General features: G+C 33.1%; 3 protein-coding genes across 4 annotated transcripts in view; 1 reads left to right on the forward strand and 2 right to left on the reverse strand.

Moving 5' to 3' along the window:
• The window catches only part of LOC106626542 (uncharacterized), a 120729-nt gene that overhangs the window by 40726 nt on the left and 53983 nt on the right, over positions 1 to 26020 (reverse strand). The window lies entirely within an intron of this gene.
• On the reverse strand, positions 1525 to 2304 carry LOC106623582 (uncharacterized). Of its 2 annotated transcripts, XM_070106464.1 has the most exons (3): positions 2212 to 2304; positions 1814 to 2122; positions 1525 to 1711 (listed from the first exon to the last, which is right to left on the reverse strand). In XM_070106464.1, exons 1-2 carry the CDS (start codon positions 2254 to 2256, stop codon positions 1820 to 1822), a joined length of 348 nt encoding a protein of 115 aa, XP_069962565.1. In that variant the 5' UTR covers positions 2257 to 2304; the 3' UTR covers positions 1525 to 1711; positions 1814 to 1819. The 2 variants fall into 2 exon arrangements, with proteins under 2 accessions (XP_069962565.1, XP_014098628.3); XM_014243153.3 differs by having other exon boundaries at positions 1525 to 2122.
• Positions 10419 to 14794, forward strand: LOC106625141 (uncharacterized). The gene is made up of 3 exons (XM_070106553.1): positions 10419 to 11348; positions 11412 to 11672; positions 14376 to 14794. Exons 1-3 carry the CDS (start codon positions 11295 to 11297, stop codon positions 14655 to 14657), a joined length of 597 nt encoding a protein of 198 aa, XP_069962654.1. The 5' UTR covers positions 10419 to 11294; the 3' UTR covers positions 14658 to 14794.

The following is a 26020-nucleotide window of genomic DNA, read 5'->3' on the forward strand; positions in this document are numbered from 1 at the left end:
AAGTATATATTTAAATGATCAGTATGACGAGCTGAGTCGATTTAGCCATGTATGACTGTCTGTCTGTCTGTCTGTCCGTTTATTTATCTGTATAAACACCAACTAGTCCCTCAGTTTTTGAAATATCGATCTGAAATTTTGCACAAGTCCTATTTTCTTCAAGACGCTGCCCATACAAACTAAACTATCAGAATGAAGCGCTTGTATCGGAATCCTTTTAATTTGACGAAATATCTTAACAAAATTTGGAAGCTTATTGCCCCAAGCAACGATACAATTTTCGAAGAAATTGTTCATATCGGATTACTATAGCATAAGCTGCCATACAAACTGACCGATCAAAATCAAGAAAATTATATTTTTATACTATTTTATGCTATAAAAAAGCACCTGTTAAGGCTACTATAGCTTTGGTGCCGCCGTAGTTAACGTTTTTTCATGTCTATTTTTTAATAAATTAGTTAGCAAAGCTCTTTTTTATTTATTTTTTGTGTGTGTAATCATTTCGAAAAAAATCTATTTCTTTGTTTTATTTTATTCATGAACGTTTTCAATATGTAAGGCTGTTTTGTTTTTTTCACTTCACTAAAATATCACGACCTAACCAACATGCGTTAGCGCTATGTTATTCCCACCAAACTCTTTAGTCTACTCGTCTTTTCTAGTCTTCTAATTTATGACACTTCGAAAGAGCTGTCTTTACTTTGTCATACGAACGCGTGGGCTTAAAATTATTCAATAATTTTTTATTGCCCTTTTCAACATGTAAAATTATATAACTGATCACATTTTAAATGCAATAATTATCAATTTTCACTTCAACCTCAAGCTAGAGGAGAGTTAAGCTAATTAATACCGGTCAACAGGTCACCTTGAATGCAGCCAATATCCAATTAGTTAATTTTTATCCACTTAATTTAACGAAATACACTTCATTAACATACATAAAATATGAATCAAAGATGCTGAAAGGACAAGTACTTGTTCGCATACATACATTTTTACAAATATTATATAATCATATACTTATATTTACTATGTAAAGCATCTGTTTCGTCTGCAGTCACTTTTGTACTTGCCTGTATTTTTAAAAATTCGCAGTATTTTATTTCACATATGAACGTTTCTATTCATAAACTGGCATTAATCTTATTTCAATATATATATGTATATATATATATTTATTATATAAATATCTATGTATTACTGGGTATGACGTCTGAAAAAAAAATACTCAGTAAATGAGTTTTCTATTTTCTAAAATAGTGCTAAATTGTGTAAATATTCACAGGAAATTTCAAAGCTTAGTGAACTGGGCTGAGCGGAGCTTCCATTAGCACTACTAAAAAAGAAAAATATTCAGTTCATCTAAATATAGAATTCAGTATACAAAAGACTTTAATTCCGCCTAATACCATGAAAATTGTTAGCTTTCAAATATACAACTATTTTAAATTCAATAAATCCACTTGAGCATTTTCAATTAAAATGCTAAAAATGCAACATCGCTTCCGAGACTTAATATTTAGTTTTAATTTCACCCTGTAGGAAATTTATTTCAAGCAAGCAAAGTAGCGTACATCAGAATAATATAAAAAATTTGATTGAGTTTAAGCTTAAAATGTCGTTAGAAGTATATAAAGAAAATAATTTTAGTTTTGAATCAAAAAATGTAAAGTTCAAGGGGCACACTCAGAGTGACAGTGACAGCCTAAAACAAAGAGAATATTTATACATATTTTAAGAATACTGTAAAAAAGTTTTGAAGCTGAAGGTTAAGTATTTTTTGAGTTACAGAAATAATTCTACAGACCACTATTCAATGAAAAATTTTCTCAGCGGATTTGGGAAATATCACATAGCTGATTACTGTGTCATTTGTAGCAGACAACATTTCCTCTGTTGCTGACACCGTAGCAGTTTTAAATTCGTATGACTCTTCATCCTCGTCTTCGCCTGAAATGGGATCGATGAGATCCTGATATTCAACTCGCTTCGCCATAATTTCATCCGGAAAGAAGATGTGATCTGCTGTTAATTTTTCCAAAAGCGGTGAATTTGTTGACTCAGCATCAACACTGCTCACCAAATCAAGCAGAGAGCACTGCTGTAACACGACGAACTATGCGGGGGTAGAGAATAAATTAAAACCGGTCGAGCTTTAAGTGTCTTTTGTATTAAATATGCATTTCATTTCAAAGTTTCTCTCACCATTAAAAAAACGGTTGAAACAAAGCTGCTGTAACATTTTGCCATATCGGTACGCTGCTATCAGTTTTGCCTGCCTTGTTTGAGTAGCTATAGAGCACTACTAACCAAATACATTTGCAGTTAACTTTTATGTCAGTAAACTATATAGCAATGTGTGTGGGGACATACTTTAGTAGATGTGTGTTTGCATTTAAAGGAGTGTTAATTGCTTTAGGGAGTGATCATTAATTTATGAGATTCTTCTCGCATGGTTTATATTATTGTTTTTTATATGGTGAGAAGCAAACAATTAAGAATTGAAATACATTGCTGAGAAACTGATAGAAACTCAATTTCTTGCTTAGTCAGATGAAAAAAAAAATTTAAATGAACAAAAAAGATTTTCAAAAGCTCATACATGGCTCTCAGTTCACAATTAACAAATTGCAATGACTTTTCTATTATTAAACCGCTCTTCTACTCTAATTGAAGAGTTGCAATTGTGGAGGCTTTTGAAAAATTCTCAAATCTTCGTTAAAAGAAGTGCTAAAAATAGCACTTGGGTTACCATGGAGCCGGAAGATAATTTCTTGTGGCCGAAAGTTTAATATATAGACTTCGCCGAGCCTTAGCTACAGAAAAATAGAATACGACACTGCACGGACTAAGCTCTATTGATTTATAAAATATCGCTTTAACGCCTCGAAGACATCAATTGACTACCTTGTAGATCAATATATTTCAATTTATAACATTTCAAGTCTTTAAGATGCATAACGAGCGAACCAATAGTCGGATAGGGCCAGAAACTACTAAACATAGAAGATCCTATAAAATATACATACATATATATAAATTTAAAAGTATATATATTAAATCCGCAGTTTTTGAGATATCAATCTGAAATTTTCCACAACAGCTGTTTTCTTCAACAAACTGGTCATTCGTTGCATCCGCCGATATCAGACAACTATATGATATAGCTGCTACACAAACGGATCTTTCAAAATTCTTCTATGAAAACTATTTTATTTGAAAAGATTTCCTAAAAAAATTTGGCGTGGCATGCTGCCAAAAGCTTCGCTATAATCCAAGAAGATATCGTTCAGATCGGATCACTATTGGATGTAGCTGTCATATAAACTAACCGAGCAAAATCAAGTTTTTGTATAGGACACCTTTTGACTTGAAGAGATATCTTCACGAAATTTGGTATATATTATTTTCTGAGGCAAATTAAAGTATTGCAATTTTGCGATAAAGTTGGAAAACATTTTGGCTTTGTAAAAATTGTTTTTTGTTAGTTTAATTTACCTGTATGACAAATATATACTAAACTCAGGACTAAAATATAACAATATAATAAGATACAGAGTAATTTTGATACTTTTTCTAAAGAGTCCCTACTATTTTATATGTATATCCGTTATAATCATTCACGCATTCTCACGCTCTGTCCAAAGTGCACGCACGTGAGCGCAAGCATAAGAAAAGTTCACATGTTACAATTGTTGCCCTGAATTACCAGATACAATACAAAAGCGAAGAGAACTGACAATCAAAAGCCAGTTCAAAATGTTATTTATAGAATCTCCGTCAATCAACAGAATTTTTATTCAATTCGCTTTATTTTATTTCGTAAAAAACGCTGAACTTTTGATTTGCGCCGACTTGAAACACCCGCAAGCACTTGCAGCGCACGAAACGGCGGGAAGGCGGTAATTGCTGCAACAAACTCAGGAGAAAATGTTCCCATGCAAATTACGGTATTTGCTACCACTTCAACAAACTTCAATATAATCAATATATATACATACATACCTACAAAAGTGTTTTGTGGCAAGTAATCAATACGACTACTTTTATTACTTTTACTGCTTCTATTTTATTAACTAGTTACATACAGCGCTCAGAACACTGTGTTGGCGCAAAGCCACAAGAAAGTATATGTGTATGTGTATGATTGTATATATGTAGTTTATTGATACCACATTAAGTCGTGCAATCATGGTGCAATAACTGATTGCCAGCAGCAAAAAATCACAACAACAACATAACAACAATATGTAGTAGTTGCAGCCCAACTTTGATTTCATTATGTTTATTTATAAACAAGAACACGCATTAACCGCTAAGTCAGCTCAGAGTCATCGCATGATACCGGTTGGCAGGCCGTTCGGTTACTTGGTTGACCGGCTGATCGCCAGACCTGACTAGCGGCTTGCCTGCCAGCCAGCAGCGCGCTGACTGACTAACCAAATCAACTTGTGGCTCTTTGACGTCTGGCATTGCAACGCATTTCTCATGCGGCTGAAGCAGCTACTACATAACATAAACTGTGTATATACATATGTATGTGTGTGTATGTTTGTGCATTACGTTGTGTTATTGCACATCTCCTTACGCATGCGTGCTTGCTTGTGGACTTGGCCTACAACCACATAACCTGTTGTACTGCCGCATCGCTTATCTTGTCTTACTACGCCATTTGTTGTTTTTGTTTGTATGTCATTATTTTGCGTGTGTTGCATGCAACCAGCTGATGTATGCTGCACGAGTTTGATCTCTGATTGAAAATGATTAATATAACAGCGACACGTGGGATTAGAAACTTGGGTGAACTTTTGAACAGGAGTTGCCATCAAAATTGATTTTATACCCTGTACAGGGTACATTACGTTCGCCACGGAGTTTCTAACACCCAGCAGGAAACGTCGGAGACCCTATAAAATATATTATATATGGCGAGCTAGACGAGCTCGCGTCCGTCTGTTTATATATACGTTAACCAGATGCTCAGTTTTTGGAGTATCGATATGAAATTTTGCTCACATCTTTTTTTCCCTAAGAAGCTGCTCATTTGTCGGAACCGCCGATATCGAACTGTCATACAAACTGAACGAACGGAATTAAGTTCTTGTATGGAAACTTTTTTTTTTTTTGATAAAATATCTTACCGAAATTTGGCAAGACTTATTGTCTAAAGTAAGGCTACAATTTTCGAAAATATTGTTTAGACTAGACTACTTAGCTGTCATACAAATTGAACGATCCGATTTAAATTTTTTTTTTTTTTTTATTAAAGCTTTTAAAAAAAAATTCGAGATTAGTTTTCAGAACAAATTGAGACTCTTTCCGATTCCTAGCAGGTACTTAATAAAAATGGGAGAACCAAGCGAGCTTAAAATTGTCAAAATGTTCCTCACTGACCGTAATTTCTTAAAAAAACACGGACCTTGAGAGCTTTGTGCCGCCACCCACCAATCAAGTTGACTTTATGAATAGTTTCACAGTCAGAAATACACTTAATCTTCTTTCATTTCCTCTATCCAGGCTCTTTGCAAAAAATTAACACATTTTCCCACATCGATAAAAAATATAACGGCTCTTAAGATTAAAGCTGTTGCAGTGTTGCCGCTTCAGTGAGTAATCGCAGTCAACAAATCGAAGAACTTGGTCCGAAAGTCATTTGCACTTTGAAACTTCCAACTCAGTGAGCAAGGGAAATGCAAAGAAAATTTATACAAATCGAAAATTCAACTGGAAATAAGAAATCAAAGTAAGTTTTTGTTGTTGTTGCTATCAGCAAATGCACTACCATCAACCGCGACGTACGCTTTTGACAAACGCATGCACGTTTTTTAAACTGCCAAGCGAAGTAGTAATAGCAACAACAGCAACAATATTCACAACAACAACACTATACAGATCACGAATGCAGTCAATAGCACCGCAAGCCACAGTCAGAGAATATTGTGGTTATTGCAGCTATTTTGTTGTACTCCTACATGATTGCTACTCCGGTCGCCACTGCCGACGCCGCTATTCATTTGCCGCACGACTGCGTCTGCCGATTGGGCGCTGATGCGCAAATGTGTCAGCAACATAGCGGGTGGACGGACACACTTAAACTATATACATAAATACGCTCAAAGGTGCTTCTAGTGTGTGCGTGTGTGTTTGTGCTTTAGCTGGGACATTGCCTTCAAGTTGAAATATCAACTGTCAGCTTCTAAACAGCAAAACTATAGGCGATTTCGCACACACACACACATAAAAACCCACTATTTTCTTATGTTTTGCGTTTGTTTTCAATGCAGTTTTCCTGTTACCGACTAACTTACTGAGTAAAATCATAAACATATGAGATAAATGAAGTAAGACAAACCAGTTCGAAGTAACTGTGCAACAAACAGCTCCAAAAAGGAGTGCGGTAAAGCGGCGCTGCAAGTTTTCAGCGCTTGCCTGGGGCACTGGGTTATGTTTACCTCTGCGTGAACATGAATAAATTACGGTAGAATATGCATTAGGGTGGGTCGTAGTTATTGACAACCTGTGGTGTCACTTGGCTGATAATTTAGTTAACTGAATATAATTGCAGGTGAATATAATTGATTGTGATCGGCCCATTTGTATGTCAGCTATATGTTATAGTAGTCCTATCCATCAAATATCTCCACAAATTGTAGCGTTGTCTTGGGCAATAATATGTGTCAAAATTCAGAAAGATATATTGTCAAGCAAAAAGCGTTATAGCGTTGCTTCTGGCTGTAATTTATGCCAAATTTTGTGAAGTTAGTCCGATATCGGGTAATGCGACAATTAAGCAGGTTCTTTGGAAGAAATGGACATGTGCAAGATTTCACATCGATATTTTAAAATCTGAGTACTGGCGTATCAAAAATTATTAAATCACTTACTTAATCTTATATGCTCCATACATTTCGCACACTTTTCATTACTTTTCGCCACCGGTTCTCAACTTCACTTACTCGTATTTGCTCGCTTTTGCCTTTTCGCTGTATTTCTTCGCTCTGCGCATTTTCCAGGCCGATTCTATTGGGTTAGTGAAGCGTCTTGCGGCAGCAACCAGCTGCTGCGAGTGCGGTTTAGTCAATTTTTTATGATTTTCCCCGATTATGCAACTGACAAACAATCACACAAAGCGACACATAGACACACGCTGATGCTGATGTTAGATAAAACGCGTCTAACCAGTTTTGCTGTTGCGGTTTCGTCTATTGCGATTTGATTATTTCTATTTCGGTACAGTATTTCCTAGACATATGTGTATTGTCATTGCACTTTAATGCTTTCACATTAGAAACTAAAGACATTGCAATCAAATTAAATGAATTGAAATTCGATTTACTAGTGTAGCTACAGATCACATACATACATCCATATGTGTGTGTACTGAAATTTATTTCACTGTTATTGATAATTACAAAATACAATAAAGTTTTCTTTTTCAGTTTTGCATATGAGAAACTACTTCCTTAACCGCAGATCTGTTGTGTAATTTGTTGTAAAACGAGATAATGACAGCGCTGGTATAGGAAATTAATTCTATGACAAATTGAGTAATGATTATCGATGTATATGAATATTATGCTTTTAATCGATTTTTATACCCAGGGTATATTAAGTTTTCAACGAAGACTGTAACACTTAGAAGGAAACATCGAAAGCCCTGTTAATACCATACACATATAAGTGATCAGGGTGACGAGCCGATATAGCCATGTCCGTCTATTGTATACACGCAAACTAGTCCCTCAATTTCTGAGATATCTATCTGAAACTTTGCACACGCACTTTTCTCTCAAAGAAGCTGCTCAATTTTTGGAACCGCCGATATCAGACGACTATAGGATATGGCTGACATACAAGCTAATCGATAAGAACCTTTTTTTTTTGGAAAACTTTTTATTTAACAAAAATCTTCAGGAAAATATCCACACAAATGTACCGTTCAAATTCATGATAAAGATCTTTTTATACCCTTTTTTATCAAATGCACCTGTGAAGGGTATTATAGTTTTGCTGCAGCCGAAGTAAACATTTTTTCTTGTTTTTTACTTCCCTCGCTTCAAAAACCGTGAAAAAAACTATGCACCCTGTGGTTCAACAAATATGCAATCGGGTTTTAAAGGGCGCTAATTAAATTAAATTGTTCTTCAATCATTCATTAGACAAACTTTTACTTCAACGCAATTTAATTAAAATTTTTGTTAGTTAAAAAAATTTAAAAAAAAAAATTATTGCGTTAATGAAACAATATGACGAAAAATTCTGTGTACCTTTATAAGCTGTGGCTTATTTACTCTCATTTATTCTCAGAGCTCTTATCGTTTTTACTTAGCTCTTTTTAGCTTTTTTATATTATGTTTTTAGTTTTAACCCGAAAAACTTTCGTTGCATTATGCATTACGACTTCGGGCTTTCCTCAATATTTTGGTATTAACTTGAATTACTAACACAAACACAGCAAACGTCATAGAACTACACATAAACAGGGTGATGCATTAAAATTCTGGCTAAAGTTGAGTTCAGCACTGTATTACATTTTTTTCCTTCGTCGAGCTTTTAGCTCCGCCAAATCTTAATTTTAAATTATTTTAAATAATGCAAATGCTGTTCCGTATTTTATTCACCTATTAATATTCAATTTTTATACAATAGTTTATAATATAAACTGAAATAAATTTTGTTCTTTCTAAAAAACATGTATAAAATTCATTAACAAACCGCATACATTGTTTTGAGCTCGTCTTCCTACATTTTACAAACTTTTCAAAATACAACAACAGAGAAAAACCTGTTTGAACACACTCAAGTGACTCTGTATATGTATGTATATAGAGTTATTATGCAGTAAGCTAAATGCATTTGCTCTTAACTTATTTCGAGAGAAGCTTATTCATTCTTTAAACACCCAGTAGGAAATTTTGAAGTATTAACAATAGCTATTTTAAGTGACACACCAAGTGTGAAATTCAAAAACAAAATTTTTTTCATATTTCGAAAGGTTGTAGTTTTCAAAATATCATGCCGAAATTTTAAATAGTTATCTCAAAAAGCTTTTGAAATTTTTAAAGTGTAGTCGTCAATGAGCTCTATCAGTTTGTATATAAAGGCGTTTTTCGGAGAAAAATTATGTATCAAATTTTTTCTACATCTTCGGTATATAGTTCTCCATACAAGTACAATGATCTACCATTATTTTGATCTAAAGAAAAATTGAATTTTGACTGGTCAAAACCGATCACAATTTTGAATAAGCAAAACTGTTAATTTCTTGTTAAAAAAAGTCCGCTTTTTTGTCAAGTTTTAATTTTTTTCAACCGTAAGTTAACAGAAATCCCTGCAGCGGTGGAGAACCCTAGTAAAAAACTTTTTGGAAATATTAACAACACCGTTTATTTCTTACTGGGTCGTTCCGCTGCGCAAAATATGTGGCTCCCCTACATGTAAATGTAAATAGTACAAACATGTAAGTCCACGTGCATTTGCGAAACGTTCCGAGTATTAAATTCCAAAATTTGCGTTTCGCACAAAGCAACTTTCAGTTGCAATAAACATTTCTGGGTAGCGGGAAGTCTGTTTGAAATTATGGCGTCATTTTCTACAATATTTCTACTATTGAGTGCATTTGTAATGCTGCAGGCATGTTATATATGAGTTAAAGTTAAGCAAATTTTATGTTTTTAAATAATTTTTAATAGTTTGTCAATATATTTTGTAGTGCATGGGTACACAATCGCTAGAGCAATTCAATGACACAGTGGCAAGCAATGTGCAAGCAACGCCGGTGGAAAGTACAACTGAGCGAGCGCAGCCAAAAGCCAAACATTTTTTACCGTTAAAAAGAGAACACTGGGCCGTAATGTGCGCGGCGATTTCATTAATTTTCGTGCTCGCCTCAATATGTAAATATATGTTTTGGCCAAATGTGCGCATTTGTGGCTGTAAACAAGTGGAATTGCAACGCACTGGGCAAGTGAATAATAGAGAATTGAGACCGCAATATTCTTGGGATGAAAGCAATCGAAAGTGAAATTATTTTTAGTTTGATAGTTTTAAGTCTCATTATATGGACACATAAATACCATATATATATTTTTTTAAGGCACTTACATATGTATTTAATTTATATGGATTTCAGGTTATAAAGATATAATCATAGACGTTATATATTTTTTACAAAAATCATCACAGAAATTCTGTATAAATGTGCACCTGCATATACATATTTAAAAACTTTCACAATTCATCTCAATCCGTTTTCAAAATCATAAAGTTGAAATATCTTTGGGAAATTCAAAAGTAAATAAGACAATTTTTAAGCACTAAGAAATTGCTTATAACATATTAAATATTATCATATATACATATATTTGTTTACTTTATATGTTTTCAATAAGGCAATACTTTATTCGGAGTTGCTCTTTTAGACAGTTGTTACTTGATAATTAAAATTATAATATATATATAACGAACGGATTCAAAAATCGACATACGGCCCCAATTGCTGCAAAAAGTGGTAAAAAATTGGGCTCGGCTCTCGACTGGAGTTTATTCAAGACAGCCGCGGCGTTCACTTGCCCGAAATCATTTTTAAAACATGATGGCAAACCCGTATATTTATATATTATTATATAAGTCATATTACTTCTTTAAAACCACATGTGTAAAAAAACACCCTTTGTATAGTCTTTTCGATATTTGGCCGAGCTTCCTCTCATATTCCGATTGACAAAAATATTAGCTGTCTTCGATTCGGCATTTCGCTATTTTATACCATTTTTAGTAAATGTTACTAAGGGATTCAAAAGAATTTCTCCATCAAGAAAAAATCGGAACACAATTGCGCATGCTCAGAAGACTTGCTAACACAGAGTTGCACCGCAAGTTCTGTGCGATTGTTCGTACCTCTGGTATAGTTTGTTTGATTCGCTAATCGAATACAGCTATTATAAAACAAATAGGTGGACATTTTTGACTCCTGAGTTGCTATTGTAATTTGCAAAAAGCTTCTGAGAATCTCATCTAGCATGCTTTCACAAAGATTTTGCAAGCTTTCTTGAATATGCGATAATACATATATTTATTGAATTATTTTAAACTCTGATGTCAGCATCAAACAATTCAAAAATTTTGCTCAACACTATACAGTAAAAATATGAAATATCAAAATAAATGTCAAGTAATGTTTTGAAAGAAATAACTGAATTATAAAATTGAAATTTTAAAGATGTAAATATTTTCAATAACTTTTAAACTAAAAATCTTTTTGCATTCACCAAAGCCAGACTACAAGAATGTCGCAAGACTGGAAACTGCTTTTACAACTGGCAGTGCTTTTAAAGCTTCAGGTAAGTTACAGAGTTAACTATAAAAAGCTTTCTGCAAGATAAACAAATGTTGTTGTTTTCTAGCGTGTAACGTCGGAGTTTGCAATAGATTACAATGCGCTTGACATGATGCCCGTTAGGGAGACAGAGGAGAAGAACGTAAACGAGGTTTATAGAGCAAATGATGATGATTCCCAGAACAGCAAAGCATGGGACGAAACAAAGCTCTGGGTAGTTGTTGGCTCGTCGATTTCATTGTGTTTTCTTGTATTGCCATTAGTCATATATTTATTGTGCCCCAGTGCACGTATTTGTGGATGTAAGCCAGTTACAGCGCAACGTAGAAATAATTTATAATTGCAATAATTATATTTTCTATAAAACTGTTTAAAAATTATTTGAACTTTGTTAGATATGCGAAACTAAGAAGTTTTTGAAGTGAATTCGTCGAGGCAATGAGTTAGAAAGAGGGAAAGCTTGGATTTTACTCCTAGCATAGGTGTGGGAATATAAATGTACAAGGGGAACTTATAGAGATATTAACAAACAGTTTTCTTTGTAAATACCTAAACATAAAACCTTGTTTAAAGCTTAAAATATCAAAGTTTACAATAATAATTATTGCTGCAGGTAGAAAATATATTTCTCTCAGTAATCTCAGCTTTTCTGTGTGAAAATAAATTCTAGAGTATATTTTCGGTTAACCCTAGTACTAGGAGTTTTCTATTCTAGTTAATAAAAAAATCGAAATTTGTTTCTTATTTCGATAGTTTACCTAAAACTTTATCTAAAACTGTGTCTAAAACTTTAACTGTATTTTACTCGAAACAACTTTTTTCGCAATAGAACATTGTTTTAATCAACTGCTTTACTTGAAATGAATTTTATATATCAATTTATTATAAATTCCTGTAAATTTGTAGTGTGAACATATTTAAATATAAATTATTGAATATATTTTAAGGTAAAACAAGTATTAAGGTATCTTCTAGTCCAGAAGATTCTCATTGTTATAGTTTATCTAAAATATACCTAAAACTTTAACCTATTTATCGATTAGTTCACGGCAATTGCATATTTCTCAGAAAGTATCGTGGATATAAAAGAAATCGCCGATGATAAGCCGCCGAAATAAAGCATAATACCGGATACACCAAGTGTGGAAGAATTCAAAAAAGATTTAGCGGACCACTTAACAGCAATCCTTGTGGACGAAAACGGATATGAATCTGGTGTAATAATCTGCACAAATAGCGTTGCCAGATCGCCTTTTCCATTCACCAAAGATATGTTCGGAAAAAGAGAGTAAATGAAGCTAACATAAAATTAAATATAAATTTCTATTTTGAATTGGAATTTAATATTACAAGACAGCTTTAAAATCTAGTTTTATATTAAAAAAAATGTTGGGCTTTAGTATTTTTTAATATTAGCAAGGACTTTTACAACTACACAAGAAATAAACAAATATTTTTTAGTGAAACAATTAAACGCAAAAGCGTCTGACCGCAAATGGTCACATTACGCCCATTGTGTTCCCAATTATATCTAATTAAGCACAATTGAGAAACTTGGTGGATTCAATGGAATTAAGAATAATTTAGCTACCTAATTAATTTTAAAATGGAATATTGGGCTAAGGCTTAGAAGATATCCCGTCTCAACCGGTTGAAGACTGAATATTTGCAGATGTATTATTCTAGCGTCTCATCATTCTCTGCGTATACTCGCAGTCTACGCTTTTCACTTTACCAAACTGTAAAGGTGATATCTCAGGTGAAGCTGTTCTGTGATGACTAGTAGTTTTTCTATTACCCACTCCACCCTAAAGTACTGGATGGAGTTCCAAGAATTTCAATAATAATAAGTTGATATTCTATATGATCTTAGTATGACATTTAATATGCGCCCCTAGGGTTATTTTATAGCAAACTTAATGCAACGGCATGGATCACTCAACTTATTCTGAAAAATATTATTTAAGCACCCTGTAGGAAATGTTGACATATCAACAACCATATTAACCACATAGCAGAAATTATACTTATTTACCCTCTATATTCGGTGGAACTTTAAGAATGCCTGTATAAATAATTAAACAATTATATAAAATTAGGAAGCATTAAAAAATATTTATTGTTCAACTTAAAATTTTAATAATATTTTTAATAGTAAGAAGGTCTTTTGTGCCCACCCCTCTTACACAAAGACTCACTCAGTACTCTGAAATGATCCAGGATCTTTCTCGGCGCAGTCAGACAAGGTGCTCTCTACTCGGATGTATGAATTCGAGAACCTTATTACGAGTAGTCCGAGTTTATCTCTGTGGAACTTGTCTAGCGCAGGTCAGGAGTTAGCTACTAGTGCCTATCTCTGACTTTTTAAGTAAGACCTTCTTTATGGCATGGGGTCCCACTGTGAAAATGGATTCCTGTTCAACCCCCCTAGAAGCCGCTAATTCATTTTCGGCTACAACTTTTTGCCCCAGTTTTTCGCTTAATGACATTTGTTGGGCGTGGCAATGGTCGTAGTAGTTCTAGGCATAACCGTTTCTGAGAGCTACTTCTTTCATTGTTTACGGTGTGAATTGAAATTCTTGGGTATATTTTAGGCTCCCGATATCAAATCAAAAATGTCTACTATATGGATCACGCTTTTTTCTATGAATGGTTGAACGCTACTATATTCTCAGAAATACAGTTTCAGTTGTAAGACGAATCGTTTTGAAACAGAAATCAGCTTGAAAAGAACCGGTTTACATTATCGCTAATAGAACTGTAAGTGCAGTAAGTGATAATTACAATAAAACTCACTGCAATCGCAGATAATTCTTATTGTGTTTGTAGCTAGTATTTTAAAATTACTATAAATTGCCGGCAAATAAACGATTATTCCAGTCTTATTCTATTTCACAAAGCGTTGAGAGGTATGTTGTTTTAAAAAATGAACAGCAAATTGTTTTTATTATTGTGTGTGCTGCTCGCATTACAGGTTAGTGCCAAATATCGCGGAGAATTAAAAAATATATATATTTATCGATTAAATTAGTTCACAGCATTTGCATATCCCTCGGAAAGTGTCGGCGATATTAAAGCAATCGCAGATAATAAACCGCCAAAAGAAAAAAGAATAATACCGCCGAACCACTTACCAAAATATGAGGACGAAGATGAAGATGAATCTGGTGTCTACAGCGCTCAACTGTCGTCATCGGAAATTGATTTGCCCTGCACAAATGAAACGATAAGAGTACAATTTATAAGCAGCAGTATTCCGTTTCCAGAGCGCTTTTTCCATTTACCAAAGAGATGTTCCGAAGAGGTGCAGTGAATAGTATAATAAATAGTGAAGCGACGAACAGTGGTGATAGAATAAGAAATTAAAAAAAATATTTGTGTGTTTTTTAAATTTTGTACCTTTATATCGGAATATACGCTATAATATATATAGGATACGAGTTAAATATATTTTCACTGGCATCTATATTCAGGAGGAGTTTTCTGTAAGAGCTCTCTGTCAATCAGAGCGGAACACTGCAGTGTTTTTTAGGCAGTAGGTGGCTGCTATTAAGGTAGCGGTATATTTACTGCTACCAAGTGTAGCCTCTTTCAGGGAGGTGTGCATTTACTCCGACAACAGAGCGGCAATACTAGCGCTGATCTCGCTAACTGTGCGCTCCAAGCTAGTCAAGGAGTGTCTATCACCACTAGAAATAGCATCAAACTAGTTCATCATCAGACTCGATTAGGTGCCTGGTCATAGCGGTATCGCTGGCAACTGCAAAGCCGATCGGAATGGGACCGAGTTAGACCTCCATTAGTATACGACGCTAGTTGTCAAAGTTGTATGGATGAGGTGGAAACATTCAGGCACTTTCTTTGCCATTTTCCGACCTTTGCAAAACTGAGGCTGAAGCATCTCGGTAGTCTTATCTTCGGCGAAGCAGTAAACTTAGCCGAAAGTGACATTAGTCGCCTCAACAAATTGTGATAGGCTCAAAGCAGAAAAAGATCCTTTAATAAATCATTAATTGGGTACAGCTTCGCATTTTCGAAACATTTTTTTCAAAGCATCGAGTTTCATAACAATATCCAAAAATGATTTCACAAGACGTCAGCTTAACAAAAAATGTAAACCTTACTCAATACTTTTAAAAATAGCCTAAAGTTTCTAAAAAAAAGTTGTAATTAAAAAGGTTACTAAAAAATCCTCGTACATCTAATATTACACTTAATTAGTTGCCAGTACTGTTTTTTCACACAAACAAATTTCGAAATGCTCAAAAACTTATTTGCACAATTCACCTTTCCACGACAGTTGAAAATTTCTAATTAATGCCATTGCATATATGTATGTAAAATATTTTTAAGTCGAACAAACGAATTTCATCAATTGCAAAAAGAAATCGGCAAAGTCCGCAACTAAGTACATTAATACAAATGTGCATAGGTATGTTTGCACACAATTGCCCCACAATGACGAAAACACAAAGGTCCACACATACACACACATAGCTGCATACGAGTGAGCTCGCTGTTATTAGCCGAGCATAGCAAAAGTGCCAATTTCAATCAGTGATGAAAAGTACGAGCGAAACTTTCCATTTAAGTTCGACAAATGTCCGTTGGACAAAAGACAAAATTAATTCCGTGCAACATCTGCACATAACGTCAGCGCGCATTGTCGCATTGATGAATTGAAGTGAGTTTCATTTTGACATTTATTTAATCGCCACCACATACTTATGTGCACATTTATGTATATATGTATATACACCAATGTATATAAGTACATATGTATGTATGGTATGCGAGTAGTCGTTGGCAACAAATTCGAAAAGAAAAACGCATCAGCCTGCGGCGTATGATAAGTCCAACGTTTATTGTGTTGAAATGAGCTTGGCACACAGACAGAATTAAAAGTGAAAAGTACACAACTTGATTGAAATTTAAAAATAAACGTTGAACCTCAGAATATTTAACTAACACACTTAGAATATGGAGTCTGCTGTTACACCTAACCTAAAAGACATAACAACAGGTATAGTGTAAAAAAGTAAGAAGTAAAGAAAACTTCAATAACGAAACTGAAGTTATGTTATTTCTAATCACAGCTCTTCAAAAGAACATGGTGGGTTAGATATACAAATGCTATGCAATCTGTTGATCAAGCTCTAACAACTGTACTATTTAGGACTGCAATTAGTATTAATCTTATTGGTTACTAGAGATCTTTAATGGATATAGGTTAAGTTATGTTATACTGGCCGGCTGTCACACCATACAGAGACCTACTGCTCCTTAGTAATCCCAGATCGAGGTTCTGTTTAATTTAAGGTGAAGTCATTGTCATACAGGAACGCCTTTTGTGAACTTTAAGATTGACTTGATATTAAAATTTGATACTTCGTCTAGCCCATTGAACTGTGAAGCTCCGAGATATTTTAGACAAGTTCTAGATAGTGCTGGACAGAGGTATAGGAGGTGATCTAGCGTCTCGCTCATGCCTGCTTCACTGCACTTTCTGCAGGTATAGTCTTTACTTATACCCATCCGGCTAGTATGTGCTGCCAGTAGGTTGTGACCTGTCAAGAGGCCAACAACCGTCCGGCAGCAGAACCGTGTGTGTAAAAAGTATGCAAGATTTTCTTCGGGGCTCTTGCACATAATCTTGGTGACTTCCGTATATCCTGCGCTTGTTCGGTAGTCAGCCGGATGGCACTTTTGGCAATTTTATCAGCAATTTTGTTTCCCGGAATCCCTTTGTGCCCTGGAACTCAGTATATATGCAGCCGCTTTCCTTCAACCGCTACATCTACTTAGAAGCAGGGAGCTAAGGACATTCTCTGACGTAATGCGATGTAAGATTATTACTTGACTGCAAAGACTTTCGTCTGGAAGATACTGCAGTATTCCGGAATCTTGAATGGACGCCTGAGATGCAGTTCCGAGCAATTTACTGACTATAAATGGCCCATTAAGTTTTATATTTCATAAATATTTTGTATTCCACATCCCAGATACACTTATCCGCTTAAGAAAATAAAATGTATGCTTGAGATATTTTCCAACCTCAAAATAACCATTTAACTGAATAATCTTGAAGAAAGAATTAATGTTATTGAAAGTTTGATGATTTTTGACGACAAGTGTTTATACCTATGCTCTCTACAAAATTTTCTAAGGGTTGTTTTACATAGCTTTTGTTTGCCTTCGTGGAACCTTATCAGACTTTGAAAAAATGTACCAGTGATATATCATGGGAAACACTCCGATTTCCTTCTTAAGAATTTCTTTTAAATTAATCATTTTTTAAAATACTTCAAAAAAAAATTAAAGACCAAAGCACATCAACTTAAAAGTTAACGTCCGTTTATTTATATTTATTTATGATAGTCAGAGGAAAGCAATAAGTAATTGAACTCTTTCCAGGTGAACTAGTTTTATGTATTTCAAAAGTAATGCGCTTAAAGTTTGAAAAATATTTACGCCTCATTGCTTAATTTTGCGAAAATAAAAAAAACAACAAATAATTTTTAATTTCTTGTAATCGTCACATTGCAAAATATTAGTTATTTATCTTTAGTACATTATATAACGGTCATGCCGTAGACAATGATAATAAGCAGCATTGACAATTAAATATTTTGCTCCCATGAATACAGTTTTCTCCTACATACATAAATACTGTATTGTGACCGTAGAGCTACCGCTACTTTGGAGCTGGTACTCTTTTTCCTGCGCACTCCCACACTATTCAAGCTCGCAGCAAGCTTCGCGATATTTACGACCGACAGTGTGACATAATACTAGCGCCGCAACGATGACGACGTTACATATAAATGCTCTTTAATAAGTATGTCGTCCAAAGCTTCAAAAACGTGTTAACAAAACTGATATATACGGTGGTCGGTTTCGAAAGACGATTTCTGGGTTAATCGCTGCATTTGCGTTTACTTTTTTGTTTAACGCATTTCGAAAATAACGATGTCAACGTGACATTTGGTTTAAATATGATTTTCACACCGATAATATTGTTAGGTGAGTAGAGAAATGAAGAGTGATAACGTTGGGAAAAATGTGTGGGCGCATTTTAAAGATGAGAAACCTTAAAACCATTTCAAAGAGAAAATTTATTAATTATAATTAATTAAACAGTTTTCCGTAATGCAGAGCACACTTATTAAACATAATGTATGTTTTAATATTTTTTACGATGAGAGCATACAATAAAAGAGACTGAGAAAAAGAGCGAGAGCGAGAGAAAACTTACTAATGGGTATGCTCATTACATCTTTGGAGTTCATTGTATAAAACCGGTATAAAAGTATTTTTAGAAGCTGGTTAAGTTAAAATTTTTAAACGTCTAATTAATTAGACACTTATTTATTTGAATTTTTGTATGTTTTGTATCTAAAATAACGCAAAAATATAAAAATAATTTTTGTTTTTATTTGTTAGACTGTTATATTTAGTAAAAGTAATTGTTTACGCTAATCATTATTACATTCGAAAACCTAACGAACTTAAGGTATAATTTGCTTTTCCCATTCAAAATATATTTAAAAGAATTTTAGCTTGAAAAACTGGATTTAAGAATATTGAAACTTAATTCAAATGTCTTTGTGATACTTTCACAGTTCATGCTTATATCAAAGAAGCAGTGTACCCCTTCTATTGCCACAATAAAGTTTTTAACTCCATTGTATAAAACGCTATATTTTCAACGAAAAGCTTAAGCATTAATTGATTTCTTAGCAAATGTTTGAATTAGATTATAGCGATTTCCTTTGCTGTCAACAAATTAAATTAATTTTTGCAATTAAAAGCTGCACACCATAATCTGCCAAGCACACGCTTTTAGATCTTTCACTCAACCAAGAATTCACCTCATTTGCCAGAACGCGCACAGCGAAAGCAAAAACAACAGCAAGGTCTTTACTAGCAATTGTTTCGAAATCCCGACAAGCAAGGCGCCTTAACAACAATGCAAAAAAGTCACGTCATTGTGAACCTAACGAGCCTATACTTTTGCGTGCTGCCGAGCAATTTATTTACATACACACAGCTTAATTTGGTCAACAAGCAGTAATGCCGTAACGGCCAATGGCAAATCCCTAAATGTTCTCAAATTTCATTTTTTCCACTTTGCTTTGGCTTTTCTATGTTAGAAACTCGCCGCTTGGTATTTTTGCCGTCATCACAGCGAGGCTTAATAGGTTCATTTCCTTTTCCGCTTCCTGCTTTGCGAACGACAACGGCAAAGAAATAGCAAGAGGGCTATTCAGTCGCGTCGTAAGCTGAACGTTAGGCGTTTATATACATAGTTAATTCACTTTTGAGTTGAAAATTTAAATAAGTGAAGCTCAGGCGACTGAGAGTAAATGTGTGGGTGGTCAGCTGCGGCTAGAATCGGTAAACTCTGCTGTATTTGAAAAAAATTTACATATTTTGATTAAGTTACAGCTATTAATAGTAACTAGAGTGAAAAATTTTGAATATAATGTGAAAAATATGTTTTATATTTATTAGGTGATTAAACTTTTGAATAATTACAATACCGAGAAGAGATTTTTATCTTATTTATTCTTTTTTTATTGAACTGGTCAATAAATATGATCCATATACGGATAAGTATTGTACGAAAAAGCATGATCATATATATAAGTTCGGACATTTAAAAGTTATAACTAATTGCATGGAATATGGATTCAGTATTAGAGGATTTATTTCTTAGAAACGTTGCTAGTTTTTCAGTCGACCTGTTTGAAGACCGGTCTTGGATGACAAAAAATTATGGTATGAAATATTTTGTTGCTCTCACTGCAAAAAATGGGTATTTCTCCTCATTTTGTAATAAAAATGCAAATATGGTATAAAAATTTAGCTAAAAAGTGTATAACAAAAAAATATTTTGTACTATTCTACTCCCTGAAAAAGTCAAGCTAAAACTTCTATACAAACGCTAGCAATAAACTGAGCTAGCTATAAACTGAAAATTTGCTTTTGAGGTTAACTGTTGTCAAAATTTCACACATAACCTATTTTAGGAATAAGAGTAAATGGGATAAATATGTTCAGTATTACTTTGAATTTTTTATATCTACTACTTCAATTAAAATGAACTAATGAAGCCTCTCTTTTATGCTAATTGTGTTATTAATTCATCCGAGAGTGCAATTATGTTATTGATATAGATTCAAAGGGGTTTAACAGCAACAAATAGAGGTGACTTATAGATGTCGTGAATACTGAGCTCCACAAACATAATCTCAATAATAATAGATTAATAGATACACTGCAAAAAATATGCGTCGAAAAATATACATATCCCCTAATATCCACCTCAGTTATCGAAATAATGGTTGATACTAAGCACTTACTTAAACCGGAAGTTATTAATAAGTGGTTTACCTTGGATTCAGCATATCCAAAAATTTATTTTCACTGACTATACAAACATTTAGCAAATAAATCAGCAGGGTTGCGAATTTTATAATTCAAAAATTTTGGATCAAAATAAAACTTTTATTTTTTAGTAACGATGTTGGAATTAAATATTAAATTATTAGTTTTTAATATCGATGTTGGGATTAGAAATTGAATTTATTATTTTTTGATTTGAACGAACGCGAAAAATGTTAATTCTATAAAAAAAATCTTTTTTCAAAAAAAAACATATAATACAAATATTTTTTTAATGCATTATTTTGCAAACCTGTGCATCACGAAATTTATCTCTAGAAAAGATCTCCAATAAAAATATGCACATACGTAAAAAACGCACTTGGAACGTGAGTTCATAAACTAAGACTATTTTCCGCACGCTCGTAGAAAAAGGGGACTAAATTCAAATTTTCTTAAATGTGATGAAAAGTCTTTTAAATACAAGTATGGTATGTGTTTTTAAAGCTCTCTGGTAAAAAACTAGCAACACGATCTAAGTTAGCCGTGGACACTCGCACAATAATGGAAATGCTTTTGCAAACGCTACACACGAAAATGTCTTACACTGGCACACAAATTTTGTATTTTCAGTGCGCATTGACCAATAAAGATTTACGTGTTATCTATATATGTATGTGTATGTGTGCGCTCATACATAATGTACGCAAATTTCCAGACACTCTGTCACCATTTCGCAAATATTTACGATTGCCTGGTGGTCCGTGCGCCTGCGGCGTCTGTCTACTTCTCCCAACCAAAAAAAAAAACTTTGGCTTTGTGTGCCACATCCGGTTTATAGCCGTTGGCTGACCGTTTCGTAATAAAAATCCATACCCACAGCGTTGCCAGCTCTTCTATATTTCACGCTCGCTGCTTTTATTTGAGCGCAGCAGAGCGTGCATAATATGAGTGTAAGTGCGTAACTATTCGTGCTGTTTGTGTTGTTGTAGTTTTAGAGTCAACTTTTATTGGCTTTTAACATTCTCTTTTCGATGTAGAATTTTTACTAAGCTGATTTTATTTCTGTGGTGTGTTTTACCAGATTTTTCACTGACATCAATTTTCCATTAATGCTTGTTTACTATAAATATTGATTTTCTTTAAAACACACTTCCATTATTTAAATTTCAAATTTCACGCATTTGGGCGTGATCGTAGCGTTATTAATATTTCAGGCGTTAACCTTGATTGAAATTTCGTGGAAATAAATTGTGAAGAAAATTTTCCATTTATTGAATATATTGATATACATGTGTGGAGTCATATAAAAAATAGCTGATGCTAAGTTGATTAAAATAACAACTTTGTATCGAAAAGTAATTTCAAAATTTTTTTTTTTTTATTAAATGGAAAATATAAATTTTCATAAGAAAAAAGTTATGTATATTAATATGTGTGTGGGTACAATTAATTAGCTTAAGTTGAGTTATATAAAAAATAAAAAAAATTAAAAAATAATTGAAAAATATTACTTTTTAAAAAAAAATTTAAAATATTAATTTCCAAAAGGTTAAAAAAAAGATTTTAAATACTATTTAAATCAGCTATAAAGCTTTAATTATAATATAATACCATATAATTTAATTTTTATTTATTTATTGTACGGGCTTCTAATGGTAGAAAACCAATTTGTTAGAATGACAGCAATTTAACAATAAAGCCCAGCATTGTATTACCAATTTCGGCCATTTGTATGGTATAAAAATTACCTTTCGGATTTTTAGGTTAGGTTTTTAGTGAAAATGGCCTCTGAAAGAGAAATTCAGGACTGAGTTTTTTTAGAAAACAAAAATAAAATTTTATCAAATAATAAAATAATTCTAAAATTAAAAGAGAAAATTTCTAATATTTTACTGAAGACAAATTTTATGAAATTATTTACCTTTAAATAGTAAAATTTTTTAAAATTTTCCCGTAATTATATGCTTGTACAACAACAACAAGTGTTTTGAATGGAATTTCCTAACGGTTAATGATTATACGGTTTTTATTTATTCTATTGGTTGGTAATAAGTATTGAAACCGATGCATTAGGAAAAATTAAAGATAACGGTATAGTAAAGTGTTTGGTAACCGTACGCTTACATGCTGAAATGTCAATGCGCCAAAATATAGGCAAGGTTTTAATTACTCTCGAGTGAAAAATAAGGATTGAAGTAGAATTTTTTTTAGAAAAACCAAAACAAGTTTCGGCAAAAAAAATTTTAAATTCGAATAAAAAAAATTCCAGCATTATAAAATTCAGAAAATATTTGAAACACAAAAATTGCATACCTTCAAATATAATATTTTTTTAGATTTATGTGAACATCGCATGCTTACAACAACAACTAAATTGCGAATATAACTTTTTCTAGCAGATTTTACTTTACCAACTATGTTCTCAAGATAAATGATTTTTCACCAGCAAACTTTTCATGAAATTTTCATTGTCAAGCAAAATAACAAACATTCCCGGCATGAAAATTACCAACAACGTTGCTGTTGTGCTGTGCTTGACTGCTGTGTTATAATTAACACACCATATGCTTTTATTATGGCACTAAAGAGCTCGAATTTCATTGCACCCTTCTCAAAAAAGTTATTTCAGTTTTTTTCGTTTTTTTGTTTTTTTTTGTCATTTCAGTTTTTTTAGACATGCTACTGCCTTTTATTCACCTGTTTTGTTGCAGTGGTCATGCTTTACTGCACCTGCCACATAATGAATGACAGTCAGGTAAGCAAACACACATACCTCTTTATATACAAGAAGACAAACCCACATAAGCCACATATGTTTATATGTATGTGTGCATAGTTATATGAAAAGCCAGCTGGGAATCATGGCAGTTTGCTGGGCGCTCAGTCACTGGGGTGACATATTACTGTCGACATTACAGTCTCGGCTTGGTCACGCACGCTGCGGAGTATGCAAAAATCACTTTACTTTAAATATTTATTTAACAATGTATATATGGCATATACCTATTTATATATTGTTATATTATACAAAATGCATGTGTCAATATGTTTGTCTGTATGTATGTGTGCATACACCGGTGTTTTATGACACATAATTAGAGCTGCTTGTAATTACAGCTGTAAAAAGTAAAAATAACTGTAAAATGTCTCACGGTTACATGCATTTGCACACGAATGGCTGGCAATGAAATGCTTTTCTATTTTTAACATCGCAATTATTTGTGCATGTTGCGGATTTGAGAATAGTTAAAATGGCTTTTAATAAGAGATTTGTTGCCATCTCTTCTCTCTCTCTCTTCGGCAAGATGTGCAAATGAGGAAGATTGCGAGGAAATAGATTTTTACGATTTTCATAAATTATAAATATATATTAGAATACCACTAGTAGTATTATAAAATATGCAAAACTTCGTAAAATTGCTCACCACACTTGTATATGGTATAGTACCCATAACAGATTATCCATCCTCGAAGTTCTAAAATAAATTCTAAATTTTCAATTTCCATTTTATTTTATTTTAGTGTATATCTAAATGTAGATTAGTATTAAGATTCTTTATACCTTAATTTTTCGTATGTTCCCCTTGCCTTTCTTACGACATTTATTGTTAATACCCGAAACTTAACTTGAACAATCTAATAAAAGCATTTGCTTACCCACTCCCCTTGCACTACAATGACATGCATATACCGGTGACTCGTTTAAAGCAAACTTTTGCATTTCCTTTTATTAGAATTGGTATTCTGTCGGCTGTCAAACTTTATGTCGCACTCAATTTAACTTTTGAGATGACTACCTTGACCTTGAAAAGTTTTTAAATATTAATATGCAAACTTTTCAGTTTGTAATTTTCAAAATGACAAGGTCAAGTGTCATTGTAGATTGATACTGATTTAGAGCATACAAATCTCATATAAAATTTTATAGTTATATGCAGATTAACGCAATTTCAAAGAAATACTGACATACATTTACGAAGGTGCAGAAAGCATGAACGTACAATTATTATAGTAGCTTCACAAGTGAAATAATGGACTTATGGTATTGTAGCCTCGGAAAAAGTTCAATTAAGACCGATTATGAATTAACTGTTGAATATCAAAACACCACTTAAGTTACTGTAGTGAAAGGGAGGCTTTAGTGATTTCGTTACAATAAAAAGGGGAAGCTTTATATAGCACAAGAAGCTATACTTACAGACTTTTTACGATGTTATTAGTCGTTTCCGATTCGCGCTTGTATAATATATTGTCAAGAAAATTTACCTCGAAAAACAACAACAACATTACCAAGTCGACTTCGATGCAAGAGAGTTTGCGGAAAAATTGACAAAATGGCTTTTAAAAAAAACGTAGAATTTTACCCAAGATTACTGTCGTTTTTCGCTTACTAAGATATAAAATAATAACGCTGAATATTTATTTATATTTTAGTTTATTCTTGAAGGTATAGACTATCGATATATGCAAGAATAAAAACTTTTTCCCCTTGAATCCCACACAATTTGCCAATCGCTCATAAAAAGGCTTGTATCGACAAGGTTGTGACGTAAAAAATAAACAAAGAGGTCAACGTTTTTCGACACCTAAAGAGGCGGTTGATGCGTTCAGAATGGAGGTTCAAGAGATACCTAAATCAGAGAGGCAAAAATGCTTTGAAAATTTGTTTTAACTTATGCAAAAGTGCGCGATTACTAAATTTTTTCTCATATCTCGAACAACAAAAGGCAACATATAAAAGCTTTTTTCTGAATTTTTTGCTCAAGTATTGTTTCACAAATTACAATAAATACAAATTTCATTGAAATCATTTAGTTTTTGAAACTTGGTGGTATTCAATAGCAACGGTTAATCAAATACAATTACACTTTTATAGAAGAATCTTAGGTTTTCAACATTTTTCTACACTTATAAGAAAAATTGTAAAAGTTCGGAAGGTGCTTGGTGTTTTCAGATCTCAACTTTCTACCTAGAAAAAGTTTTTTTGTACACGTAGAAATAACTTTACTTTCTTCACATTTCAAGCAAAGCTCAAATACTTTTGAAAGCTCCCGAAAGTTGCGTTATATGTTTACCACAACAAAACCCTTCTTTTAATAAATTAATATTATAAAAATAATGATATTTCCATAATAGATTTCTAACATAGCATATATATGTACACATGTATCTTTATTCTCCGTTTCATTATATAATTATTATAAATTTTTAAGCATAATACACTATCTTCTTTTATTTTCACATCCGCTTAATGAATAAAAATATTTTGAATATTGTACTATGCAA

The sequence above is a fragment of the Bactrocera oleae genome, chromosome 3, assembly GCF_042242935.1.
Source record: "Bactrocera oleae isolate idBacOlea1 chromosome 3, idBacOlea1, whole genome shotgun sequence".
Taxonomy (NCBI): Eukaryota; Metazoa; Arthropoda; class Insecta; order Diptera; family Tephritidae; genus Bactrocera; species Bactrocera oleae.